Source organism: Euleptes europaea, chromosome 3 (genome assembly GCF_029931775.1).
Source record: "Euleptes europaea isolate rEulEur1 chromosome 3, rEulEur1.hap1, whole genome shotgun sequence".
Lineage (NCBI taxonomy): Eukaryota > Metazoa > Chordata > Lepidosauria > Squamata > Sphaerodactylidae > Euleptes > Euleptes europaea.
The window spans coordinates 85,743,709-85,766,419 of NC_079314.1; the positions used below are offsets into that span (position 1 = coordinate 85,743,709).

The following is a 22,711-nucleotide window of genomic DNA, read 5'->3' on the forward strand; positions in this document are numbered from 1 at the left end:
CAGGCTAAATATACCGAGCTCCTTCCTCATAGGACTTGGTCTCCAGATCCCTCACCATCTTCATTGCCCTCCTCTGGACACATTCTACCTTGTCTATAGCCTTTTCAAATTTTGGTGCCCAAAACAACATAATACTCTAGGTGAGGTCTAACCAGAGCAGAGTAAAGCAATATCATCACTTCGTGTGATCAGGACACTATACTTCTGTGGATACAGCCCAAAATCGCATTTGCATTTTTAGCTACTGCATCAAACTGCTAACTCACATTCATTGTATGGTCCAGTAAGATCCCTAGATCCTTTTTGCACATACTACTGCCAAGTCTCCCCCATGCTAAAATTATGCATTTGATTTTTCCTACCTAAATGCAGAATTTTACATTTATCTCTGTTGAAATTCATTTTATTAGTTTTAGCCCAATTCTCCAGCCTGTCAAGATGATCCTGTATCCTGACTCTGTCTTCTACCATATTTGCTACCCTTCCCAATTTAGTATCATCTGCAAATGTAATAAGCATCCCCTCTATTCCTTCATCCAAATCATGTATAAAGATGTTGAACAACACAGGGCCCAGGACAGATCCCTGAGGCACTCCACTTGTCATTTCTCTCCAAGAGGATGGGGAACCATTAACAAGCCTTCTTTGGATGTGCTCTGTCAACCAGTTACAGATCCACCTAACAGTAATAGGATCCAAAACATATTTTACCAACTTGTCTACAAAGATATTATGTGGAACCTTATAAAAGTTTTATTGAAATCAAGGTAAACTATGTCTACAGCATTCCCCTGATGCAGAAAAGGTAGTAACTTTCTAAAAAAAAGAGCAGGTTAGTCTGACATGACTTGTTCTTAGAAACATTGTCTGAGAAGGGGTGGGGGAAAGAGAGGGTGAGGTTGAGAAGGGGTAGGAGAAAGAGGGGGGTTGGGGAAAAATTGATAGAGAAGGAGAGTGGGCAGAAAGAGAGAGGGGGCACATTGATAGAGAAAGGGAAGGAAGCAAAAGTGGGGAAGATCACCACTCCCTGCAAGTTCCTTGTCCCCACTTGTATTTTAATATTTAGCATTTATGCAACACTATAAGTATGAACACTTTAGGTGTTCAAAGTGCTTCATAATCTTATCTTGCTGTAATCCTCAAAGCAGACCAGCAGGGTTGGCCAGTTTACTTGTCTTCAGATTGTCCATTGGAGGAAGAGGCTAAGAGAGAGTGAATTTGTGGCAGAGGTGACAGCTGAACCAGATTGTTCCTGGATTAAAGTGCAGCGGTTAGCAGAATTGTGCCCTTCTCATCCCATTGATTTCAGTGGATTTAGAAGGATGTAACTGCTTAGGTTGGCACAGTTAGTCACAGCACTATACCCAATGTGCTTTGCTGGCTTAGGCAGATTCCTGTATAGTTTGACGACAAGACGACTTTGCTGTTCCGTAGCATGAAAACATGGTAACTGCATCGGTTGAAGTGGTAGGAGCTGTTTGCAGACATCTTTCTTGGTCGGCGTACCTCTATCATTTGAAACATTTCATACACGTCTTGCAGACTGGACAGATCAATCAAAAACTGGGTGTCAGGTAAGATAAAGGTCACTTTCGATTTTGTGTGGTTTTAATTCCCCTTGGACAAGATTCAGAGGACTCCTTCAGGCTTGGGTGTGTTCAACTTGGATTTATTTGAGCAGCATGATCCTGAAATGACTTAATCTCTAGAACTCCTTCAGTTCTAAAAGGTTTTGCTGTAGAGGGAGCTGTTATTTGAGAAGTGAAGTTCCAAACCCTCTTGGGGATGCAGAACTAGTTGGGCTGTTCTTTAGAGTTTTGCCATATCCTGTGATGCTTTTTGCTTTGGGCTGCATCTGCACTAGCCATAATCTCACATCCTGTATGCACTTCCTCATTCGTTGAATCAAAAGAATGGGTGGTTGTAGTAACTGCCCTGGCTTTTGCAGTGTTCAGGCTGGGTTGCTCAGTTGTGCTACTTGAAAAGGTTTTCTTTTTTTTAATTATGGTGCCATTGGGTATTTTCTGTCCTATGTCTTCATGATCCCTTTTAAAAGTTGGAAGCTTTTGGATAAAAGACCATTGTACTCCTAATTTTTTTTTTACAGTGTGCTAGTTACGGTGCTGGAAGCATTTCATTTTGACCATGAAACTCTTGAAAAGCAGCTTGAGATGCTTGAGAATCAAGGTAAACTTATCATTTATGCCTCTGATGAAATGGGCTACTAACTCACAGACAATATGCTGCAATAAATTTGATTGAGACGTCCTAGTTTAGTCTCTTGTTTTTGCTACAGCAGACTGTGTAACTATATAAGAAGAACCCTGCTGGATCAAACCATAGGTCCATTTAATCTAGCATCCTGTTTTTCAGAGTGTCCAGTGAGATGCCCCTGGAGAGCCTATGAACAGGCCAAAGCATGCCCCCCTCCCCCCTGCAACTATTATATAGACTTGACTCTGAACATTTAGCCATCATGGCCACTGGTAAATTGATCCTCCATGAGTTCTCTCTTTAAAGCCATTTTAGGTAATGGCCATCGCTGTATTTTGTGGCAGTGAATTTCATAAGCTGATGCTGTTTTGTGTGAAGACTTCTGTCTCTCCTGAATTTACTGCCAGTCAGTTTCAGGTGTGTTTGGCTGTAGCTTACTTGGATTTGTGGTTTTTGTTTGGTTTGTGGCTTGCAAAGTTTGTACTGGAAAGCTCCCCAAATGCTGAGTTACAGTGAGGGTCAGCGGGTCTCATCTACTGGAAACATCTGGTCTTGCACAACTCCCAATTGCCTAGGAATCATTTGCATGGAACTAATTTCTGCTGACGTGCTTGGGGAGGGGTGTTATCCTCCTTCCCCCCATTTATGTCTGATGAGGCTTAATGCACTAAATAAGAGCTATGAAATGGGATCATATAGCTGAAAGTCATAAATCTTCCATTAGACTTTGGCATTGTCCGTGATGGCCATTGTAATATCTCTGTGAAGAACTTCTTTCTTATTCCAAAACAATCATAGGTTTTTAAGTACATGAAACTGCCTTATACTGAGTAAAACCATTGGTCCCTCTAGCTCAGTAATATTGTCTACTCTGATTGGCAGTTGCATTTCAAGGTCTTCCAGACATCTACCACCAGAGATCTTTTGAATGCACGGGGTTCCAGGCTAAATCCTGGCATCTCCAGATGAACTGTGTACTCGATCAATGAGGTTGAACACACGTGAACACATGAAGCTGCCTTATATTGAATCAGACTGTTGGTCTATCAAAGTCAGTATGGTCTACTCAGACCAGCAGTGGCTCTCCAGGGTCTCAGGTAGAGGTTCCAGGCTATATCCTGGTATCTCCAGTTGAATTGTGTACTCGATCAATGAGCTATGTTCCCCCCCTTCCCAGCAGCTGTAGAAGTCATGGATGCTGAGCCTGAAATGGAGAATGAAGTTACGGAGATGGAGCTGAGCGATGGAGAAGGTCAAGAAACTATCAAGAACCTTTCAGAGGATGCTGATAAGCAGAAGGGGCCTACTGGTTCTCTGTCTGATCAGTCTGCTAACAGAGAAAATGAAGACTGCCAGGAAACTACAAAAGCAATCTCCATCCTACCTAGGAGTAAGGAAGAATTGGAGTGTCTGATCAAACATATTCAAGAAACAGTAACTGGGAACATCTTGCCAAAATTGCACAGATGTATCATTGCAAAGGTGAATAATTTTTAGATACTTCATTGTAATCTAAGTATATATAAGTGGCTGAAGCTCTGATCATGTAAGAGCTGAAGGTTTCCAGACCACCCACCCCTGGTTCAAACCCACCAGGAAGTATGACTTGAGGGGAAGACTATTAGCTTTTGTATAAAGCTTGCCATAACTATTGATCGGTATTTTGGAGAATAATATCCAGCTATCCATCCATGCAGCAGCAGCTGAAGCCCACAAAGTAGCCCATTGTTGCAAGCCAACAATGCATTTCTGTAGGTGGAACCTGCATATCTTCTCAGAAGGGAGGTGCAAAGAATTCCCACTTTGCACAATACCAAAGTACAAAATTATGAGTTACTCATGGCTTGTGTTGTTTCTCTGAGTATGCAAAGCGAGTGTATATTTTCACTTCCCTGTGTGAACACCATCTGAGCCTTTGGGGTAAGGGTGAGGCACATTTATTGAACTGGCTGGCACACCAGACAAAACCAGTATTCTATTTTGCTAAGGCTATTCCTTACAGTAGGGGTTGGTGAGATGCACACTGAGAATCCCACCAAGGGCAGAAATGTCTTGTGTGGTAATCTTCGGGCCAAAAAGGATGTCCGGCCTTGGCTTCCTACTCACTTCCTCTTGCTGTACAAAGTAACGTTACGTTAACCGCTCCAGTGTAAGGTGATTTCCCCCATATATGCATGCACAGTTCTGATCACTGGATCAACTCCAGTTGATTACCAAGCCGTGTCTGGCAACTAGGAGGAGTCTGGGTGATCAGGAACATGGGGTCAGTCAGCAATGGTGTGACATCACTTCTGTGAAAAACCCAGAGGTGACGTCAGCCCTCTCTAGGAATTGCTGGGAACTCTGTGGTTTTACCATAGTGTACCCAGCAATTCCTAGAGAGGACTAATGTCACTTCTGGGTTTTTCATAGAAATAACCACACAGCCAGTAATTAAAAAATTTTTTTTACCTGTTGACCATTGGAGTGCTGGCATGGATGCTGGGGGCAGGAGATCTTCTTCTCCCAATGAGCATATGGCAACCCTACGTTCAACTGTGGGGGTTATCCAGTTCCTGTGTAGTTGAAAACAGAGCAGGCACCTTCTCTTCCATCTTTTCCCTCCTCCCCCTTCCCCCAGCAGCTATATTTCTGTATCATTGAAATCACTTGTAAACATCACACAATTAATTGGGTATGTTTTGCCTGCATGTTTCTGATGTTTGCCTAGCCTTATTCAGGGAAGAATTTGTTACTAAAAATTTGTCACTTCAGCAGCTAGCCCAGCTTTTCTATCTTGCTGTAGGTCTAAGACTGCTGTACAGCAAGAGGGGGGTAATCAGATTCTCTGGTAGATGATTTTGAGGAGGGTTTGTCTTTGTATCTTGCAGGTGAAAAGAGATGAAGAGCACAAGCTTGTGAAATCCAAAGTTGTGAATGACGAAGAGGTGGTTCGAGTGCCGCTGGCTTTTGCAATGGTCAAGCTGATGCAGTCTCTTCCAAAAGATGTCATGGAAGAAAATTTGCCAAGGTACCCTCCTCTCTCAAGAATGTTAATTCTGTTGAACAGTAGAAATATAGCATACTATCAATTTGCTGGAGAGAGTCCATACTCTTGAATACAGCCCAACCCAGTTAAGCATAGGTTCAATTCTACTCCGATTGGTGATTTTTTTTGCCCTTCTTTGTTTCCAGCATTTTCCTGAAAGTCTGTTCTCTCCTGAGAAACAGAGCACAGGAGATCCGGGATATTGCGCGTAACACCCTGATGAAAATGATGGAGGCTTTGGGAGCACACTACTTCCAATATGTCTTAAAGGAGATGCAGTCAATCCTTGTCCATGGTTACCAAGTAATTTCCTGGTTTTCTTCTTCCTTGTATTTCTTGATCAGAGAGGGAGGAAATTTACTGGGCAAATCAGAACTGTTGCTTCCTTAGCTGAGTAGCACAGCAAGGTTATACCACCAATTCTCAAACTGTAGAGCAAGATACAGAATCCTGAAAGGGGGAGGGAAGTTTGTGTGAGGGGTGTGTGGGTGGAGATATGACCTTAAGACAGTTGGAGCCTTCCTCCTGTGGCCATCAAGACATGGGTCATTTGAACACCTTTCAGCAGAGGATCTTCGAGGCCACTGCTCCCTCACTTTGACTCATCATGCCTACCCAATGTGGGAAGAACTGCTGCTGTTTTCTAATGCTGTGTTTCCTGTATTAAGAAGGGGATCAGAGATATCCTGTTCTATTCCCCTTTGTAATGACAAGCTTAGTTCCGTGATCCAGTCCAAAGATCTTTGTAAGCTGTGTGCAAGGATCTCTACGCACTCTGCTGTGGGACAGATGTTTGTGCTGAGTTGCAAGGTCGAGTAAGTTTAGAAGGCAGAGGGGGACAGAAGTTTGAGAAATGCTGGATTGTACAGCAGGTTGACTTCATAGCTAGCAGTACTAAATTTGCTCAGAAGGATGTGGCTATCATCTCTGTCCCGTTCCAGTGATGCATCTGTGTTATCCTTCCACTGAACAGCCAGAAAGTAATTTGATCTCTTCCCCTTGCGTAGGTGCACGTGCTGACATTCACTGTCCACCTCTTGCTGAAAGGCCTTGCCAGTAATAGGCTTAATGTTGGAGATTTGGATTCCTGCTTAGAACTTATGGTTGAAGTAAGTTACTCGAGTCGAAACTGGTGTTTGTCCACAGTGCCAGGTGCGAAAGGAGTGTTTGTTTTGGAGATGCAACTACTGGCTCGAGCTGGTTTCTTTATGCTAGGGTTATTTTTTGTTTTGAGTTGGGTGAGATCATCCTTCGTAAAGGAGCCCAAATAAGTGACAAGTCATTTTGCAGGAAGTAAAGGGGCAGGTGGAATATTCTCCACTTTTCAAACTGAGTTTTGCAGCCTTTGATTCCACTGATCAGGGCCTTGGGTGGGACCAAAGGTGTCCTTTCGCACGTGGAAATGTGTCTTCTAGTCGTGGAAGAGCTCTTTTATACCTTGTACTGGAACACTGTCTGAGAAAAGTGAACCCCAAGACAACCTGCTTGCAAAAGAGCTTGCGCAACCTCTGGCACAGGTGGAAGTGTGAGAACTGCTACAGAGACTACTTAATTATAGCCCTGTGTGAACTTTTGCGCAAGTGATTGCAGCCCTAGCAGATTTTTTAATTCCTTGCACAGTTCTTTCAGTCCATCCCTCTGGTCTTGAGTTAATTGGGGTGGATAGAGATGTTACAGCTGTGTCTATTTATGAAATATTTTATCTTTCCATCCTTCCCAGAGGCTTAGGGTATATGGTTCTCTCCTCTTCCTCTTCATCCTGGGATGTGTAACTGCCCAAGGTCACAGCTACATGGGTTAAAGAGGATTTTAACCCATATCTCCCCAGCCCCAGTCTGACTCTGAAATCATTATGCCACACTGACTATTGGCCTTCTGTATAGTCACCAGGTATCCTGGTTCAGGAGCTGACCAGCTGGAGATTCTGTCTCTTTTCTCCTTGCCCTTTTTGCATCTTTTGTTCCTTCAGTGGAAGGAGGTCCAGATTAAAACATTAAACTTTTGGTGCTAATGGCCTGTATCCAGCCTTACAGTTCCATAGCCTCAAGGGTGCTTACATTTTTTGGAAAAGGCAGTGCGATTTCTGCTGATTCCTCCCTCCTGCTTCACACTGAATCCCTCTAGATTTTCTTCCCGAAGGTCAATGAACCCTCAGGAAGTAGATAGGGGCAAAGTGGAAATCAGAAGAACTTGCTGTCCTTCCTTCAAAAAAAAGTGCCCTTAAGATTTCAGGACGTGTGGTTGGATACAGGCCAATACATTCAACAGGGGATATGAGGAAATAATGGCTGCTCTGATATTGTTAACTCTTCGATATCTTCTGAAAAGATTTTCAATCACGAACTGTTTGGGGAAGTTGCTGAAGAGAAGGAAGTGAAAGGTATAGTTTCCAAAGCAATGGAAGCTCGCCGAAGCAAGAGTTACGATTCCTATGAAATCCTTGCCAAGTATGTCGGAAAAGACCACATGACTAAGCTTATTCTACCATTGAAAGAGGTAAGAGTACAGTTAATTTTCAGTGGGATGCCAGTGTGTGAAAATAAAGAGGGATATGGGAGGCCGTGCCTTTTCAGAACATGCAGCAGTGGGCAGACGAAGCATTTATGTATTTATTTTGTCTTACAATTCTTCCAAGGAGCTCAAGGCGGTGTACGTTCCCCTCGCCCGCCCCATTTTGCCTCATGATAACCCTATGAGGTAGGTTAGGCAGAGAGATGGTGACTGCCCCAAGGTTTTCCATTGAGGTTCATGACTGCTTGGGTGATTTGATCTCTCCAGTCCAAGAATGCTCGTCCATCCCCATTCCTTCCTTATAACCAAATCATATTTTCTAAGAAGAAACTGTATGTTTGAACCCTGAGTGTTAAGGTGATTTTTGTGATGTTGACTTGCAGATTTTAGAGAATACCACCAGTCTAAAGATGTCCCGGAAGGTGCATGAGACTCTACGCCGCATTGTGTCTGGATTAATAATGAATAAAGCAATGACTGCCGAATGTATCCTTCTGCTCAGCCACGGCCTGATTAGTGAAAATCTGCCACTAATAACAGAGAAAGCAAGGCAAGTCTAGTTAGGAGTTACAACTTTTCTTATAAAGTCAAACTCATTCTCAGGCATTCATGAAAAGTTTGACCCTGATTTATTTTCTTTGCTTTTCTTTGCTCAGAGTGGCAACGTGTTTGCTTTACCTTTCCTGATCAATGCTTGTTTTCAGAACAAAAGCCCCGGCTCCTCCAGATCCTCGTTTGCAACCCGAGAGCTGCCTCTTACTTCCACCAACCCCAGTTCGGGGAGGTCAAAAAGCACCAGTGAGCAGCCGGACTAACATGCACATTTTGGTTGAGTCGGGTCTACGGGTAAGAAGCATGCCAACCATTTAAAAAGAAGCTCTTTTTTAAATATAATGCGGGCACATCACTGCATTCTAGTTTATGGGTTGGATCTTGCAGATCTGTTCCGCTGGTGAAGGTGCTTTCCCCTGGAGGAAGGAGCGTTCTCCTGTTGTATGCTCTTCCAAGTGTCTTTGTGTCAGGGAACTAGAGGAAAGTGCCTCTGGTCATGGGATCCACCCCCATTAATGTTTACTTTCTTAACATCCTGATAGGTGGTAGGAGATTAACTGTACCCCCTTAGTGACGATAGCCATGCCCTACATCACTGCATAATTTTCTCTGTAAGGTGGCTGTGTGTTGTCATCTCTCATTCTTCATTCCCACATTTGAGGTAGTAAGCATTTTAGATTTGTGCAGGGATATTCATTGTTTTACAGGTCATATCTCCCCGGGGGGTGGGGTGGGGGGGCTGTGTGAAGCTTCTTTTAGGTAGCCAGAGAGGAAAAAGTGAGCAGCATGGGCTTGAGATTGTGCTTATGTGTGTAAGGACTGGATCCGCTTACATCCACTTGTCCTATCCCTTGGCCAGCCTGTAAATTCCCCTGTTGAGATCACTGTGGCATTTCCAAGATGTAATTGAAGAATCTCACCATATTAAATGACTTCTGTGTAGTCTTCGGCTGTTGTAACCTGAAAGTTTCCCCTTGTTTTCATTTGAGTGCCTTGATGCTTCTCCTTCTGTGCATGTAATGCCTTCACTTTCTTTGCTGTGCAGTTGCTCCACATGAGCCTGAAGAGGTCCAAAATTAATTCTTCGGATGGGCATGTATTAGAAATGCTAGATCCTTTTGTACAGCTGCTGATCAGCTGCCTTCAGTCCACAGACGTTAAGGTAGGATTCTGAAGTTCAGTGGAACCTGCTCTTCTGCAATGCAAAGGCTGAAGCTCTTCCCAGAGCTCTTTTCTTCATGCTGCCACTAAAGTAAATAAATTGGAAAAATGCCCACTTTTTGCCTACTGATTGCTTAGATGCCAGAGTAGATAACAACAAGCTTGAGTCTACTGTCTGGCTGCATTAAATATGTTTCTAACCCTTATGGCTGCTGAGAAGAGCTCAGAAGATAAAGTCACGGGTACATCACCATTGAGTACACCTTAGTACCTTCGTCTGCATCTGGAAATAAGGGCACTTCTGTTTCAAGGCTTTCATGTTTTGTGCTTAGGTGCAAAAATTCTGGTGTAAACTGCATGTTAGGCAGCAATAATGAATCAAAATGATTGCTATTGTATCAAAATGGTTGGAGTTCCCTGCAATATACATGGAAATGGTGATTAGGGAAAAACGCACGCATGGGGGGCAGGCTTCTTAAATACACATGTCTGCTCATAATGGACTCAATGCTACTAATATTTTGGCCTTGAGTATTTGTGCCAGAGTACGAAAAGTTGGGTAAATTGGCCCTCAGAGAACATGACTTTCAGGCACATTTGAACATTGGCACTTGTAAGCATCAAATCACTCAGAGATCCATGTCTGTTTGGTTCCATGTGCTTACATAGTCATTCATTCATTCATTCAGTTAGATAATTTATACCCCATCTTTCTCCCTGGTGAGGCCCCAAAGCGGTTTACATTGTTATCCTCACCACAGCCCTGTGAGGTAGGCTAGCCTGAGTGTGTGTTACAGGCCCAAGGTCACCCAGCAAGCTTCCATGCCAGAGTGGGGAATCTGAACCTGAATCTCCCAGATCCTGGTCTGACGCTGTAACCACTGTACCACGCTGGCTGTTAAAGCCAGAGCTTCAAAACATGGCTGATATTGAGGACTCTGGCAGAGCTGCGTTGAAAAAAATTAAGTCCCAGACATGCCATACAGCAACCTTGCTGAAGCTAAGCGGGTCTAGGCCTGGCCGTGCCTGGATGGCAGACTAACCAAGAACCCCAGGGACTCCACTGAGTTCTGTGGAAGTAAAGCAGGAGGTAGATAATACATTTCTCAACAGAAACACGGGTTCCTCTTTAAGACCGTCATTCCAGTCAGGGTCTTGTGACTGCAGCCTCACTTGCCTTTGGCCCACATAGGTTTTCTTTCGCCCCCCCCCCCTCCTAGGTGGTCACTGGTGCTCTTCAGTCCCTTCTGTGGATCTTAAAGTTTCCTCTGCCTGCTGTGGATGCAAACATGGAGCAGCTGGTCAAGCAGCTGTTCCTTCTGCTGAAGGACTTTGCCAAACCAGGAGCAGCAAAAGGCCAGAATTTCCATTTGGTCGTAAATTGTTTCAAAGTAAGTTTTAACCTGAGGCACGGTTCTAGTGCTTATTCTCAGAGATGCTCTATCCGAACCTGTTTGGCTGCAAGGAACGGCAGAAGTGTGGATAATCTGTGTGGTGGAAAAGTCTTCAGTTTTCTTTTGAAAACAGCAGAAAAGGCCCGTTCTCTGTTGGCCTGATCCAGAATACTTTAGAGCAGGGATCTACATCATGCCAGTGAGCGCCTGCTGGGACCATTTCTGGTGCCCATCAACTGTTTTAGAAAGTGGGTGGGGCTTTAGCCCAGCAAGGCTTCTGATTGGTCATTGGAGATTTGATTTGCAGTGCAAATTGTTCACAATGTTGCTATGGCAGCAGCTGCCACCACAGCGCAAGGATCTTCACGCTGTGACTGAAGGTAAGCTGTGGCAGCCATTTTGTGGCTGTACCCACCACACTGTCAGAATTCCAAGGTACCTGCAGGCTCAAAAAGGTTGGGGACCCCTCCTATAGGGGATCCAGTGCTGTGGTAATTTTGTAGTTCCGCAGTCACTTGCACACTCGCTTTTTTGAAACCTGGAAACAGAAGAAGGTAACCCATGAAGAGCCTTCCACCTCATTATTGTTTACATTTAAAATGATGTATTTGCAAAACTTGTGGGCCACTTAATTCTAAGGCCTGCAAATAGTTCTCAGGAAAAGTCATCATGCCCTGTTAAAACGATCTGTTGGAACCATCCATCATAAAAAACAGTTCACAGACAAAGTTAAGAAAAAACTTTTATCACAGAGACTGGTTAAAAGCCTGGCGATATGGAAAACATTTCCCTCTAAAAAGTCTATAAGTACCAGTGGTATGGATGGTGTCTTTGACATTAGGTATCATAAGGTTGGGGCCACCAATAGAAAAGCATTTTCTTTATCAATATCAGTAACTGGGAGGATCTTCTGTAAGGAGCCCCACCTTTGGCTCTGGTAGAACATCACATGTATATAATTGCATTTTTTTTAATTTGTAGTGTGTGTCTCTGCTTGTGAGGAACACAAAGAGTCACATAACAGACAAGCAACTTCAAGTATTGCTTGGATATGCGGAAGAAGATATCTATGACTCATTACGACAAACCACTGCCTTTGGGCTCTTAAAGGTATTGCACCATAACAAACTTTCTTTTAATATTTGTTCCTCGAAATTGAAACGACACTATTTTTCATTAGAGCTGATTGCTGTGCGGTAAACATGGCTTGGGTGTATATCGTTTTAATGCACGTCAAGAGGAATTTAAATTGCCTGTGGTTGATGAGATGATATTGCACAGAGGAGGAGACCTCAGAGAATGAAAGGTCATTGTCACTGTTTTAAACATGCTCTGTATGGAAGTTCTGAATGCTGCCTTTATACCGTGAAATTCTGGTGTGTCTGCTTAAAAATGGAACTTTTTCTTTCTTTCAATTTAACCATACATGATAGCTAGCATTTACATTATGGGCACAGAGGACAGAGGTCCTCATAGAAATCCATAGTTGGGAGTCTTAATTTTCTAATATACAAAAGCCACTAAAGTAGTACCTATGCATTAGATCAATTCCTGGCTGTCCAGAAACATTTAAAGATATGCAAAAAAACATGTAAAACCAGTGAAAGAACATAAGTTGTGTTGCATTTAACCAAGAGTGCAGACAAAAATTTCCATGACTCAGATTTCTTTTTCATTTTTTTCAAGGCTATATTATCGAGAAAATTGATTGTGCCTGAAATTGATGGTGTCATGCAGAAGGTTGCAGACTTTGCCATCACGGGCCAAAGTGAGCAAGTTCGAATCCAGTGCAGACAGGTTTGTAGAAATTAACTCCCTCCCCCCCCCCACCGGTTAGCTTTAACGGCACTGTATATCATTCTGGCACTTACCTCAAACTTGTCTCAGGCCTTCTTCTGTCACGACTGAGGAGAGTTTGTTGCAGATACTGGTTAAGATCTTTCACTTGGTTTAGTGTTTAGTTAGTTCCAACTATGTCATTGGGGTTAGCTTGGTTTACACCCAGTAAAGTTACTTTAACTTGGATTTGGACGCCAGCAAGGCCTTCAGGATTCTGGAGGAGGCCAGAAAAGAGCATTTGATATTGAACCCAGATTTATTCACCCTGAAAACCTCAGCTTTCACGTTTTTTTCTTTAAACAATGCAAGTGCCTGCTCTTTATGATTGTTCAGGTGGACTTGAGATTTTTCTAGAGAGAGACTCAGCAGATTTCCAGTCGTCAAGGGTTTGGCTTCCAAGCTCCACATAGTTTGTTCTCCCTCCTTATGACTGACAGAATATTGTCTCCCAAATAAAGCAAATCTATGCAAATATTCTTAACTGGAATAATGCAGATTGCAAACCTTGGCCTAAGTTACACATGATCATGGCAAGCAAAAAAAAATTACTTGTGTGATATTTTACATCCCCAATGTCTCGTTTAAACTGGACCCTCAGCTACTATGTGCGCACTATTACCGCTCAAGGCTCTTGTGCTGGCAGGCTAATGGTGCACGGATGGTCCAGTTATTTAAGTTGGACTTCTGCAACATGACCTGAGTGAGTTCTTCTGTCCCGCCAACATCGCATTTAAATTAGGCTTTTAATCACTGGGAAAGCTAAAGAAATGTGTGTGTGTGTGTGTGTATAAAAATTTTTACAAAAATAATTTTTTTTCTTGTTTTCTTCTCTCCCACCAGATTTACCTGAAATATATTCTTGATTATCCCCTTGGTAAAAAATTGAAACCCAACCTAGAATATATTTTTGCTCAGCTCAAGTGAGTACACAGAGATTGTTGCATGTATAATTCTGATAAAAATGAGAGTGTGCACAAAGTTGACCCTTTCTCACTGGCTTGGCTGGGGCTGTTATTCTGAGCATGGGCTATTTGGGACCATTCAGGTCCAAGACCTCAAAATAAAACCCCAGCAATATTGGAAGCAAACGAAGGTACCTAAAAACGGTGCCCTTTTTCTGTGTAAACAAATGGAGACATTTGGGTCGGATTCAGAGTTCCAGAAGGTATTTCCATCAGTGGAAGGAAAGTTTCCTGCCTCCCCCCCCCCTTCCACCGTTGCTGTCTGATCTCTCCGAAATCCTGTTGTTGGAGGAAAGGGGACCAAAGGACAGCATGAGGGGCAAAGTAGGCTTCTGCAACGAGAGAAGGAAATAGGTGTAAATCAACCCCCTTTCATTTCTTACTTCCACATCTGCTTGACTTTGAGCATCAGGAGCCATTCCGTTCCATCCCATCCACAGAACTTTCCATGGTGCAGAGGGGGAAAAACGAGTATGGTTTTTTTGCACCCACCTCTCCCTTTTGTAAATATCTTCACAGTGTATACCTATTGTCTGCTACAAGCTTTCTTACATCACAGTTATGAGTGAAGCTGCGCATGTTTAACGTCCCCTTCCCTTGTTAAAGGGGCAAGAAGATCCTTTCAAGGCCCGTTGTTGACACCTTCCTAAACAAGGATAGTAAAGTATTTTTTAAAAGTGCATTTAATGTCTGAGGTACTATAGTTCATGACGGGTAGCCGTGTTAGTCTGTCACTAGCAGTAGAAAAGAGCAAGAGTCCAGTAGCACTTGAAAGACTAACAACATTTCTGGCAGGGTATGAGCTTCTGTGAGCCACAGCTCACTTCTTCAGATATTCAGAAATTTTGTTAGTCTTTAAGGTGCTACTGGACTCTTGCTCTTTTCTACTGAGGTACTATAGTGAAAATCTGTTTATTTCTGACTGTTCTTGAAGATACTAACGGAACTGCGCTGTTAATTATCTCACCATAGCTATGAATATGAGACAGGAAGAGAATCTGCATTGGAAATGATTGCTTCCATCTTTGAAATGTTCCCTCAGGTAATACTGCTTTTAAACTTCAACCAGTGCATGTGGTATTTAATACTTGACTGACTTAGGAGTCATTCCTGTTGAACCTGGTAAGACTTACTGCTGAGTAAACATGTAGGATTCATGGGCTGCAGTGAGGGTAGGGGAAATTGTTTAATGGGTTGCATGTAATAAGAATATTTCTTTATTAAACCATACATGTATCCAACCCTCTCAGCTCATTATCAGTGGATGAGAGTTTATATTCTCAGGACCAGATCCTTAGCACGATACCTTTGGTTCATGAGTTGTGAGGCTCAGCCTCCTCTATTTCTGCTTCAGTCTGCAACTCCATATTACAGCCTTTATAGCTGCAGTCTTTGGCACACTTCCTTGGGTCCCATTGAACTTGATGGAATTCATTTCTAAGCCCTGGAGTCACCACCCAGGGACTGGCCACCCAAAGACCACAGATATCCGTGAGGGAGGGTGTTAATATCTTTTCTTCCTCCCTCATCTCTTTTCTTCCTCCTCTGCATCTCTGTCTGTGCCCTTATTTCCATTGTTTTTCCACCCTTCAGGGTTTATTGCATCAATATTGTGGACTGTTCTTTGTGCCGCTTTGTATGGTAATAGTCAATGATGACTCAGTCAAGTGTAAAAAGATGGTGGCCCTGGCGATCAAATCTCTGCTTTGCAAGATCAACCTTGAGAAAAGAGACCTGATGTTCTCGCTGGTTGCCTCGTGGTTCAAGAGTGAGAAGGTACTGTTTTTTTGGTCACTTCTTGTCTTCTATGTCAGCTTAGGTTCTTGAGCTAGCATAGTGTAGTGGTTAAGAGTGGTGGACTCTAATCTGGAGGACCAAGTTTGATTCCCCACTCCTCCACATGAGCGGTGGACTTTAATCTGGTGAACTAGGTTTGTTTCCTTACTCCTCCACATGAAACCTGCGGGGTGACCTTGAGCTAGTCACAGTTCTCTCCGAGCCCCACCTACCTCACAGGATGTCTGATGTAGGGAGAGGAAGGGAAGGTGATTGTAAGCCGCTCGGAGACACCTTATAGGTAGAGAAAAGCAGGATATAAAAACCAACTCTTCTTCCTCACTGGTAGTCTCCAGGCAGATTTGTTCTCACTCACCGTTTGCTCAGGCTGGCAGGTGAACAGCCATTGCCCTCTCCAGTGGTGGGGCCATGCATGCGAGGGCACAGAGGAGGAGTGGAAGGCCGGGTGCATTGTGGGGGGGGAGGTCACCACTGTAATTGCACAGAAGATAAGAGGACAAGTTGTGATGGCAGCACAGCAACAGGCACTCCCAAGGCCGCAAGGCCTTAAAAGCTGCTCAGCGATGCCAAACCCCGACATCAACCCTGCAGTGTTGCCCAGGGAAGCCCTGGCTGCTGCAGCAGGGACCTGTAACTCTTCCATGCCTGGCTTGGTCTTGGATGAATCACTACACTTTACTTACCACACACACCTATACCAATATTAAATTGTGCTAGCTGGGAGTTGTGCATGTGTGTGTTTAATGCTCCACTAATGCAATATTGTCTTTATTGGCAGAGCGTGCACAAGAGGCTAGCTGCTCACACTTGTGGTATATTTGCTGAAGCTGAGGGAGCGGAGTTTGAAAAAAGACTTGGAACTCTTCTTCCAATTATCGAGAAAGAAATACATCCTTCGAATTTTGAAGATGTAAGTCATTTATCCAGCAGTGACCTTTGTAGGAAAGAGAGGAGGAAAGCTGAAGTGAAACTGAGAAAGTGAGGCCCAGTGAGGGGGGTTTGTTACTTAGACTGACCAAAGTAAGAACTTCCCAGCTGTCCCTGAAAGGAGGTCACTGAAATAATCTGACAAAGTATTCCATTACATGTCATCTTTCAGAGAAGAAGTACTTATGTAGAACAACCAGAGTATGTGCATATTTTTGTGATGAAACTGGCTAGATTTGTGTTCCCTTGAGAGATGTCATCCATGCATATTTTTTTCCAAACTGTTGATGGAAATTAGGAGGGAACATGATGTGTGTCTTTTCCCCAATATATTTTACAGCCATTTGCATCGTTGGGATTGCAGTTTAAGTAAAATTTGCCACCTTGTGGCAACCTCTCTTCAAGCCTCTGATTCTTGACTTTCATTTCTTAGTAAAGTTTTTTTGTGTGTGTTTTAAAGGTTAGAGATGAAGCTGAAGAAACGGCTGCAGACCGATTGCTGTTCAGTTTCCTTAACTTGCTCGTTAAACTGATCAAGGAGTGTAACGTTCTTGAATTAAATAAACATACTGAGATTCTGAGTGACATTTGGGGTAAGCATCAAAAGTTCCTGCTGTAGTATTTCTGTTGAGATTATTAGCACTTGGTGTATTTCTTGAAAAAGTTACTATTTGCTTGGACAAAAAACTGTTGCACAAAAAGGACTTTGTAGTCTCGTTTAAATGCATCTTGTTTCTCCCATTTCTGCAGGACAAGTCCAGTCCCATTTATGGTTCCCTCACAGTTGGGTGTGGCTGACCGCTTCTCAGATTTTTGGGTTGTTGTTTGCTTCCCACAAGCCAGAAGAACTTGTCAGTACATGGAGCAAAAGAAATCTGGAAAAGAGCCAAGGAGCTGCCGGGGGGCCATCCGCCATCAACTTCTTAACAGGAGAGCTGGACACAAAGGTCGGCATTACTCTCCTTAAATGGCCTTTCTTGTACGCTGCAAATTTCAGTCTCCCAATAGGTGGCTGAAACAAACATTAGCTTCCGGGTCATTTACCATGTGCAGTTGGTTCCTCATTGTATGTGAACCTCTTCTGCTTTGGAGAGCAGGGTATTCACGGCAGCTAGGCTGGCACAATTCATTACGATATTTCTATATTCTACCTCTGAAGCAATACATACTTCTTCTGTTAGAGGCTCAGATGAAGCTGTCTTATGCTGAGACAGGCCATTGGCCTATCAAGGTCCGTGTTGTCTACTCTGACTGGCAGCTTTTCCCCAGCATCTCAGGTATAGGGTCTTCCACATCACCTACTACCTTATCCTTGCACCTAGATATGCTGGATATTGAACTTGAGACGTTCTGCATGCCTAGCTGATGCTTTACCACTGAGCTATGCACTACATGTCTTATATGTATGGGAAGGATAATTACTTTCTATTCTCTTGACAGATGAAAACACTTGCTTTGGCTTTCTGCCACCAGCTGAAGTCCAAATTTCTGGATCCATCTCTTGGAGAACAGGTGAGGATTTAAGCAGTTTATTGTGCATTCCAAAACAGGTTGAAATAATCCAGAACAGATGAGACAGCAGGGAATTTTGATGTTCAAGGCAAAGAAGATTCATGTGGTACCTCCAGTGGTGGTAATAACCGAATAATAGACTAAACATTTGATAATTTGCTGCCTTTTATTTGTACACCAAAAATCTGTTCCCTGTGGCCAGTTTTATCTTCCCTAACATTAAGGCTGGCCTTACTTTGTGTGTTGGAGAGAGCACTAGCGCAGGGACATACTGTTCACAAATATGTCCACATGCAGGGAGATGTTTAAGCATCTAGTGTCAGCTAGGCTGAGCCCGGTAATGAGTTCTTCAGTATAGGGGTCAGTACATACACTCACTGGGAAGCTTGTATTATACTAAGTAAAAAGATCAATGATTCCTTTTTCCCCCCACCCATGACCTCAGCTATTTCCTGCAGCATGAATCACGTTTCCCTCTCTGTCAGGGAATGGAGATTTATCCTGGTTTGAGACTGTAATGAATTTTCATGGCGTGTAACTGGATTCCCGCCACATTTCAAGTTGCTTGATCATTTGAGGGGGTTTTCAGTGGCTGAATTTAAATGTCTACTTATACTAATGAACAAGGTGCCCCAGGATCATGTTTTTCCTTCCTGTGTACATGCTGGCTGCGGTAATAGCACCAGGGGCATGCACTTGGATATACTGAGCTGAAAATAAACCAGAAATTAGCTGTTTCAGGTTGGCTCGGGGATATCCAAAATGATCCAAAACACTCCCAGATTCTGGGAGTAATGAAGATTTTATCTCCTATAATTTCAGAGGACTTTTGGGCACCAGGAGCCAAGAGGGAGAAGAAGCAGGTCTGCCAAACAGCTGTTATAGTGTGTCCAATCCCTTTAAATTTTAAAGGGCCATTATTTTCTGTGGAGGCAGAGAGTCCCAAAATTTTGGGTTAACAAAAAGCTTGCACTCCCCAAATCTGGATCTGAAATTAACTTGAAATGTTTTGATGTACACTCCCCCTAAACAGCACTGAGGGCTTCACTTTCTAGGCTCGGCCTGTTCCCTGTGGAGCCCCTGGGCCTCTTATGGCATGCCAGCCTTGCCAGGGTATCTGATAAAGCTTCTCCTTTTTTCAGCCCACCTGCAGCTGTTGAACAGAGAGGTTCTTGGGTCCCTGACCACAAGATGTGGCTGGTGTCCCATGGATGTTTAATTTGGTTTGGCCTTTTGTTGATATTCTAGAAAACAGAATATTTTCCCCCTTTCTGTTTCAGGTTATAAAGAATTTACTGTTTGTAGCCAAAGTACTGTATCTTCTGGATCCTACTTCAGACAAAGGCAAAGAAACGAACAAGGAAGTGTGCTGTGAAACAGGCAGTCAGGGTGCCTTTGTGGGTGAAGGCGAGAATGAAACTTCAGCTGTGGAGGAAAGAGGAGATGAAGAGGCAGAAGAGAAAAACAGGCCAGCCACTTTATTGTGGGTGATGAAGAGACTCTCTCTAATGGCAAAACGAGAAGCTGCGTATTCACCCAAAGACCCTTTAAAGGTTTGTATGTTTCTCATTCAGCAGTTCCACAGTAATTTGAAACTCCTGCTATACCCACAAATTCAAAGGCTCGTGCACATAAGGCACAAATGTGGTTATTATCACCTGTTTAAATGAAATGAGGTCCATCTATTTATTTAGAACATGTAGTGACCCTCCTTCTCTCCTAGGCCCATATACAATAAAGGCAGCGATGGACCTCCTCAGGGTGGCTGGGTGGGCAGCGTGAGGCACAGAAATAGGGTTGTCTAATCATTCCTCCTTCCCCAATTCCTTTTTCATTTTAAATAGTCCCCTGCCAAAGTTGCTTTTCCTTTCAAGAGGCCATTGAGGGTCTGTTGTATGTATTGAACATAAATAATGAGGACTTTATAGTATTGTTTTGCTTTCAGAACCAGTCTCTTGACAAATCATGTTTGTCTTTCCAGAGAACCTGCATCTTTAAGTTCCTTGGTGCCATTGCAGTGGATCTTGGCAAAGACAAGGTGAAACCGTACCTCCCAACAATCATAGCTCCTCTCTACAGAGAGCTCAGCAGCACCTATGCAGAACAAGGTAAGCAATGTTTTGCTGTCAAGCATTTCTGAAGACACTTTTTTACATCAGGCTGCTTTTGAGTGGTGAGGCTTTACAGAGTGTTTTAAAACAAGGGGGAGTGGGAAGCATCTGCCTTGCATGTGTGTGTGTGTGTGTGTGTGTGTGTGTAAAGTGCCGTCAAGTCGCAGCCGACTTATGGCGACCCCTTTTGGGGTTTTCATGGCAAGAGACTAACAGAGGTGGTTTGCCAGTGCCTTCGTCTGCATAGCAACCCTGGTATTCCTTGGTGGTCTCCCATCCAAATACTAACCAGGGCTGACCCTGCTTAGCTTCTGAGATCTGACGAGATCAGGCTAGCCTGGGTCATCTAGGTCTTGCATAGGGAGTCAAAAAACCTCCTCTTCGTTTTTCTATGTAGAAAGGTTAACACTGAGTTAACTTTAGTGAGTGTTCCACAACAAAATCTTGTCTGTTGTAGTGTTAGGGAACCCTCATTGAATTAAAAAACTTAAGCCAATCTTTATATAAAATGCTGGTTTCCTTTCTCACAGTTTGGCCTCTGATTTTTGCTTTTAAAAAAACCCTTCACACTTCCAAGTGTAACTGTTTGCCTTGTATTCATGAATAGGCTGTCACAAAAAGCAGTGCCAGTCACATGTTTGGTAGAAATGTGTAAAACAGGCAGTGGAGCAGTTTGCCTACCTCCTGATCCAATAAGCCCCCCCCCCCCAAAAAAAACCTTGTTCCCAGCAAGTTGATTATTTGTAATGAAAGACAGTAACATCCTCTAGTTCTTTGTGGCTGATTTGCATGCATACATGATTGCTTCTTGACTGTTTGCGCCACAGGGCTCCTATTTCACATGTAGTGATCACAGAGTGTTAAGCTGCAGTACTGCAGTCAAAAGCTCTGCTCACAACCTGAGTTTGATCCCGACAGAAGTCGGTTTCAGGTAGCCGGCTCAAGGTTGACTCAGCCTTCCAAGGTCGGTGAAATGAGTACCCAGCTTGCTGGGGGTAAAGGGAAGATGACTGAGAAAGGCACTGGCAAACCACCCCGTAAAACAAAGTCTGCCTTGGAAACGTTGAGATGTGATGTCACCCCATGGGTCAGGAATGACCTGGTGCTTGCACAGGGGACCTTTACCTTTTTACATGTGAAATGGGCCATTGCTGACAGAATTTACCTATAATCAGCTGTCATTTCTACATTCACACTTTCATCTGTTAGTTACCTACTTTATATCAAAATCATGTCAATCTTTAATAGATCCAACTCTGAAGAACCTGTCCCAGGAAATCATAGAACTACTAAAGAAACTAGTTGGGCTGGAGCCCTTTTCAGTTGCATTTGCTTCTGTGCAAAAGGAAGCCAGTCAAAAGAGAGCTGTCCGGAAGAAACAGAGAACCCTGGAGGTCAGTTATGGGTAAAATGAATGCATCCATCTGCTTAAAAATAAAGAGCTTCTCCTTGCAATGAAAATTTGTAGTTAAATGGGGTTACTTCAGAACGTTGATGAAAAATGTTAACCAACAACATTGTGTTTTGTCTTCTGGCTAGGCTGTGTCTAATCCTGACATTGCTGCCAAGAAGAAGTTGAAGAGGCACAAGAATAAAATTGAAGCAAAGAAGAGAAAAATAGAATTCCTGCGGCCTGGTTACAAAGCCAAAAGACCAAGAAGCCATGCATTAAAGGACTTGGCAATGGTGGAGTGAAATACCATTGCCAGAGAATAATGTATTATAAATCTGTGTTTCATTCATGGCAGATACACTGCAGAGGCAAAAAACTTGCAGCTGCAATGTATGTAGATGTTTCAGTTGTAAGATACTGTAAAATTACAGGTGGGTTTTGATTACAGTGAGGTCCTGTTTTTAACTTGCATAGGCGACAGATATTTTGTATATGTAAAATAATGCACTATGGATTATTAAATATTTTTGTATTTTGTATAGTATCTATTCAGCTGATATATTATGGGAAGAACTTCATTTCAGCAACACATCTACTTAAGGGTGACTTCAGATTTCACTGGATGAGTAATGTATAGCTTGTGGTAATACCTTTTGTATTTCTTAATAAATAATATGTGTTTGAAGCACCTTAAATATATTGTCTAATGTATATCTGTAACAAGTCAAATGGAGGCCAAACTATTACTGCTTTGGGCACTAAGTATTCTGCCTTCCCGCTTGCACAAGGTGGGAGGCACCTTTTTGTCCTTAAGTTCTGGAATCAGCTCTACTTACTTCAGCATCACCCAGGTCTTTTGAGGGGGGGAGACGTTGCCAGTTAAACTAGAATGATAGTTGGAGACTTCTTGAAAAGGCTACAAGGGAACTACAGCTCATCCCTTCTGTTAACCAGTCAGCCACAAGCTAACCTAAATGGACAATGAAGCCTTCTAAGGACAAAAACCAGCAGGCTTCACCATCCCTTTATTGGACTATTTTGGGGACGTCACCCACAAATATGGGACCATCCTCCTCCAGCGGGACCAGTCAGTTTTAGTCAAGAAAGCCACTTAGATGCTATAGGTCCCTAAGTGCAGACACAACATGGACAGTGCTGCTCTTAAGGATCTATGGAAAACAATTCAGTCCTTTGGAGAGAGGCAGTAACTTATAAAACAGACTGCATTCACAACCCCATTCAGTTCCTGGAATCTCCTGTTAAATGATCTCAAGGATGCAGAAGGGAAAGACCTTCCTGCGACAGCAAAG

At 43.2% G+C, this 22,711-nt stretch overlaps 1 protein-coding gene across 1 annotated transcript in view; it reads left to right on the forward strand.

The window, feature by feature from the left end:
* Positions 1-21,711, forward strand: part of UTP20 (UTP20 small subunit processome component) — a 71,511-nt gene extending 49,800 nt beyond the window's left edge. Inside the window, exons 38-61 of the mRNA XM_056847420.1 lie at positions 1,435-1,574; positions 2,108-2,187; positions 3,392-3,696; positions 5,085-5,224; positions 5,389-5,545; positions 6,250-6,351; positions 7,571-7,738; positions 8,137-8,303; positions 8,458-8,599; positions 9,351-9,467; positions 10,687-10,857; positions 11,842-11,970; positions 12,547-12,657; positions 13,540-13,619; positions 14,634-14,703; positions 15,255-15,437; positions 16,237-16,368; positions 16,846-16,978; positions 17,136-17,332; positions 17,826-17,897; positions 19,178-19,450; positions 19,879-20,005; positions 21,257-21,402; positions 21,548-21,711. Coding sequence (XP_056703398.1) covers positions 1,435-1,574; positions 2,108-2,187; positions 3,392-3,696; positions 5,085-5,224; positions 5,389-5,545; positions 6,250-6,351; positions 7,571-7,738; positions 8,137-8,303; positions 8,458-8,599; positions 9,351-9,467; positions 10,687-10,857; positions 11,842-11,970; positions 12,547-12,657; positions 13,540-13,619; positions 14,634-14,703; positions 15,255-15,437; positions 16,237-16,368; positions 16,846-16,978; positions 17,136-17,332; positions 17,826-17,897; positions 19,178-19,450; positions 19,879-20,005; positions 21,257-21,402; positions 21,548-21,703 — 3,498 coding nt within the window. The 3' untranslated portion in view covers positions 21,704-21,711. The remainder of the gene's footprint in view (positions 1-1,434; positions 1,575-2,107; positions 2,188-3,391; positions 3,697-5,084; positions 5,225-5,388; positions 5,546-6,249; positions 6,352-7,570; positions 7,739-8,136; positions 8,304-8,457; positions 8,600-9,350; positions 9,468-10,686; positions 10,858-11,841; positions 11,971-12,546; positions 12,658-13,539; positions 13,620-14,633; positions 14,704-15,254; positions 15,438-16,236; positions 16,369-16,845; positions 16,979-17,135; positions 17,333-17,825; positions 17,898-19,177; positions 19,451-19,878; positions 20,006-21,256; positions 21,403-21,547) is intronic.
* Positions 21,712-22,711: the final 1,000 nt, after the last annotated feature.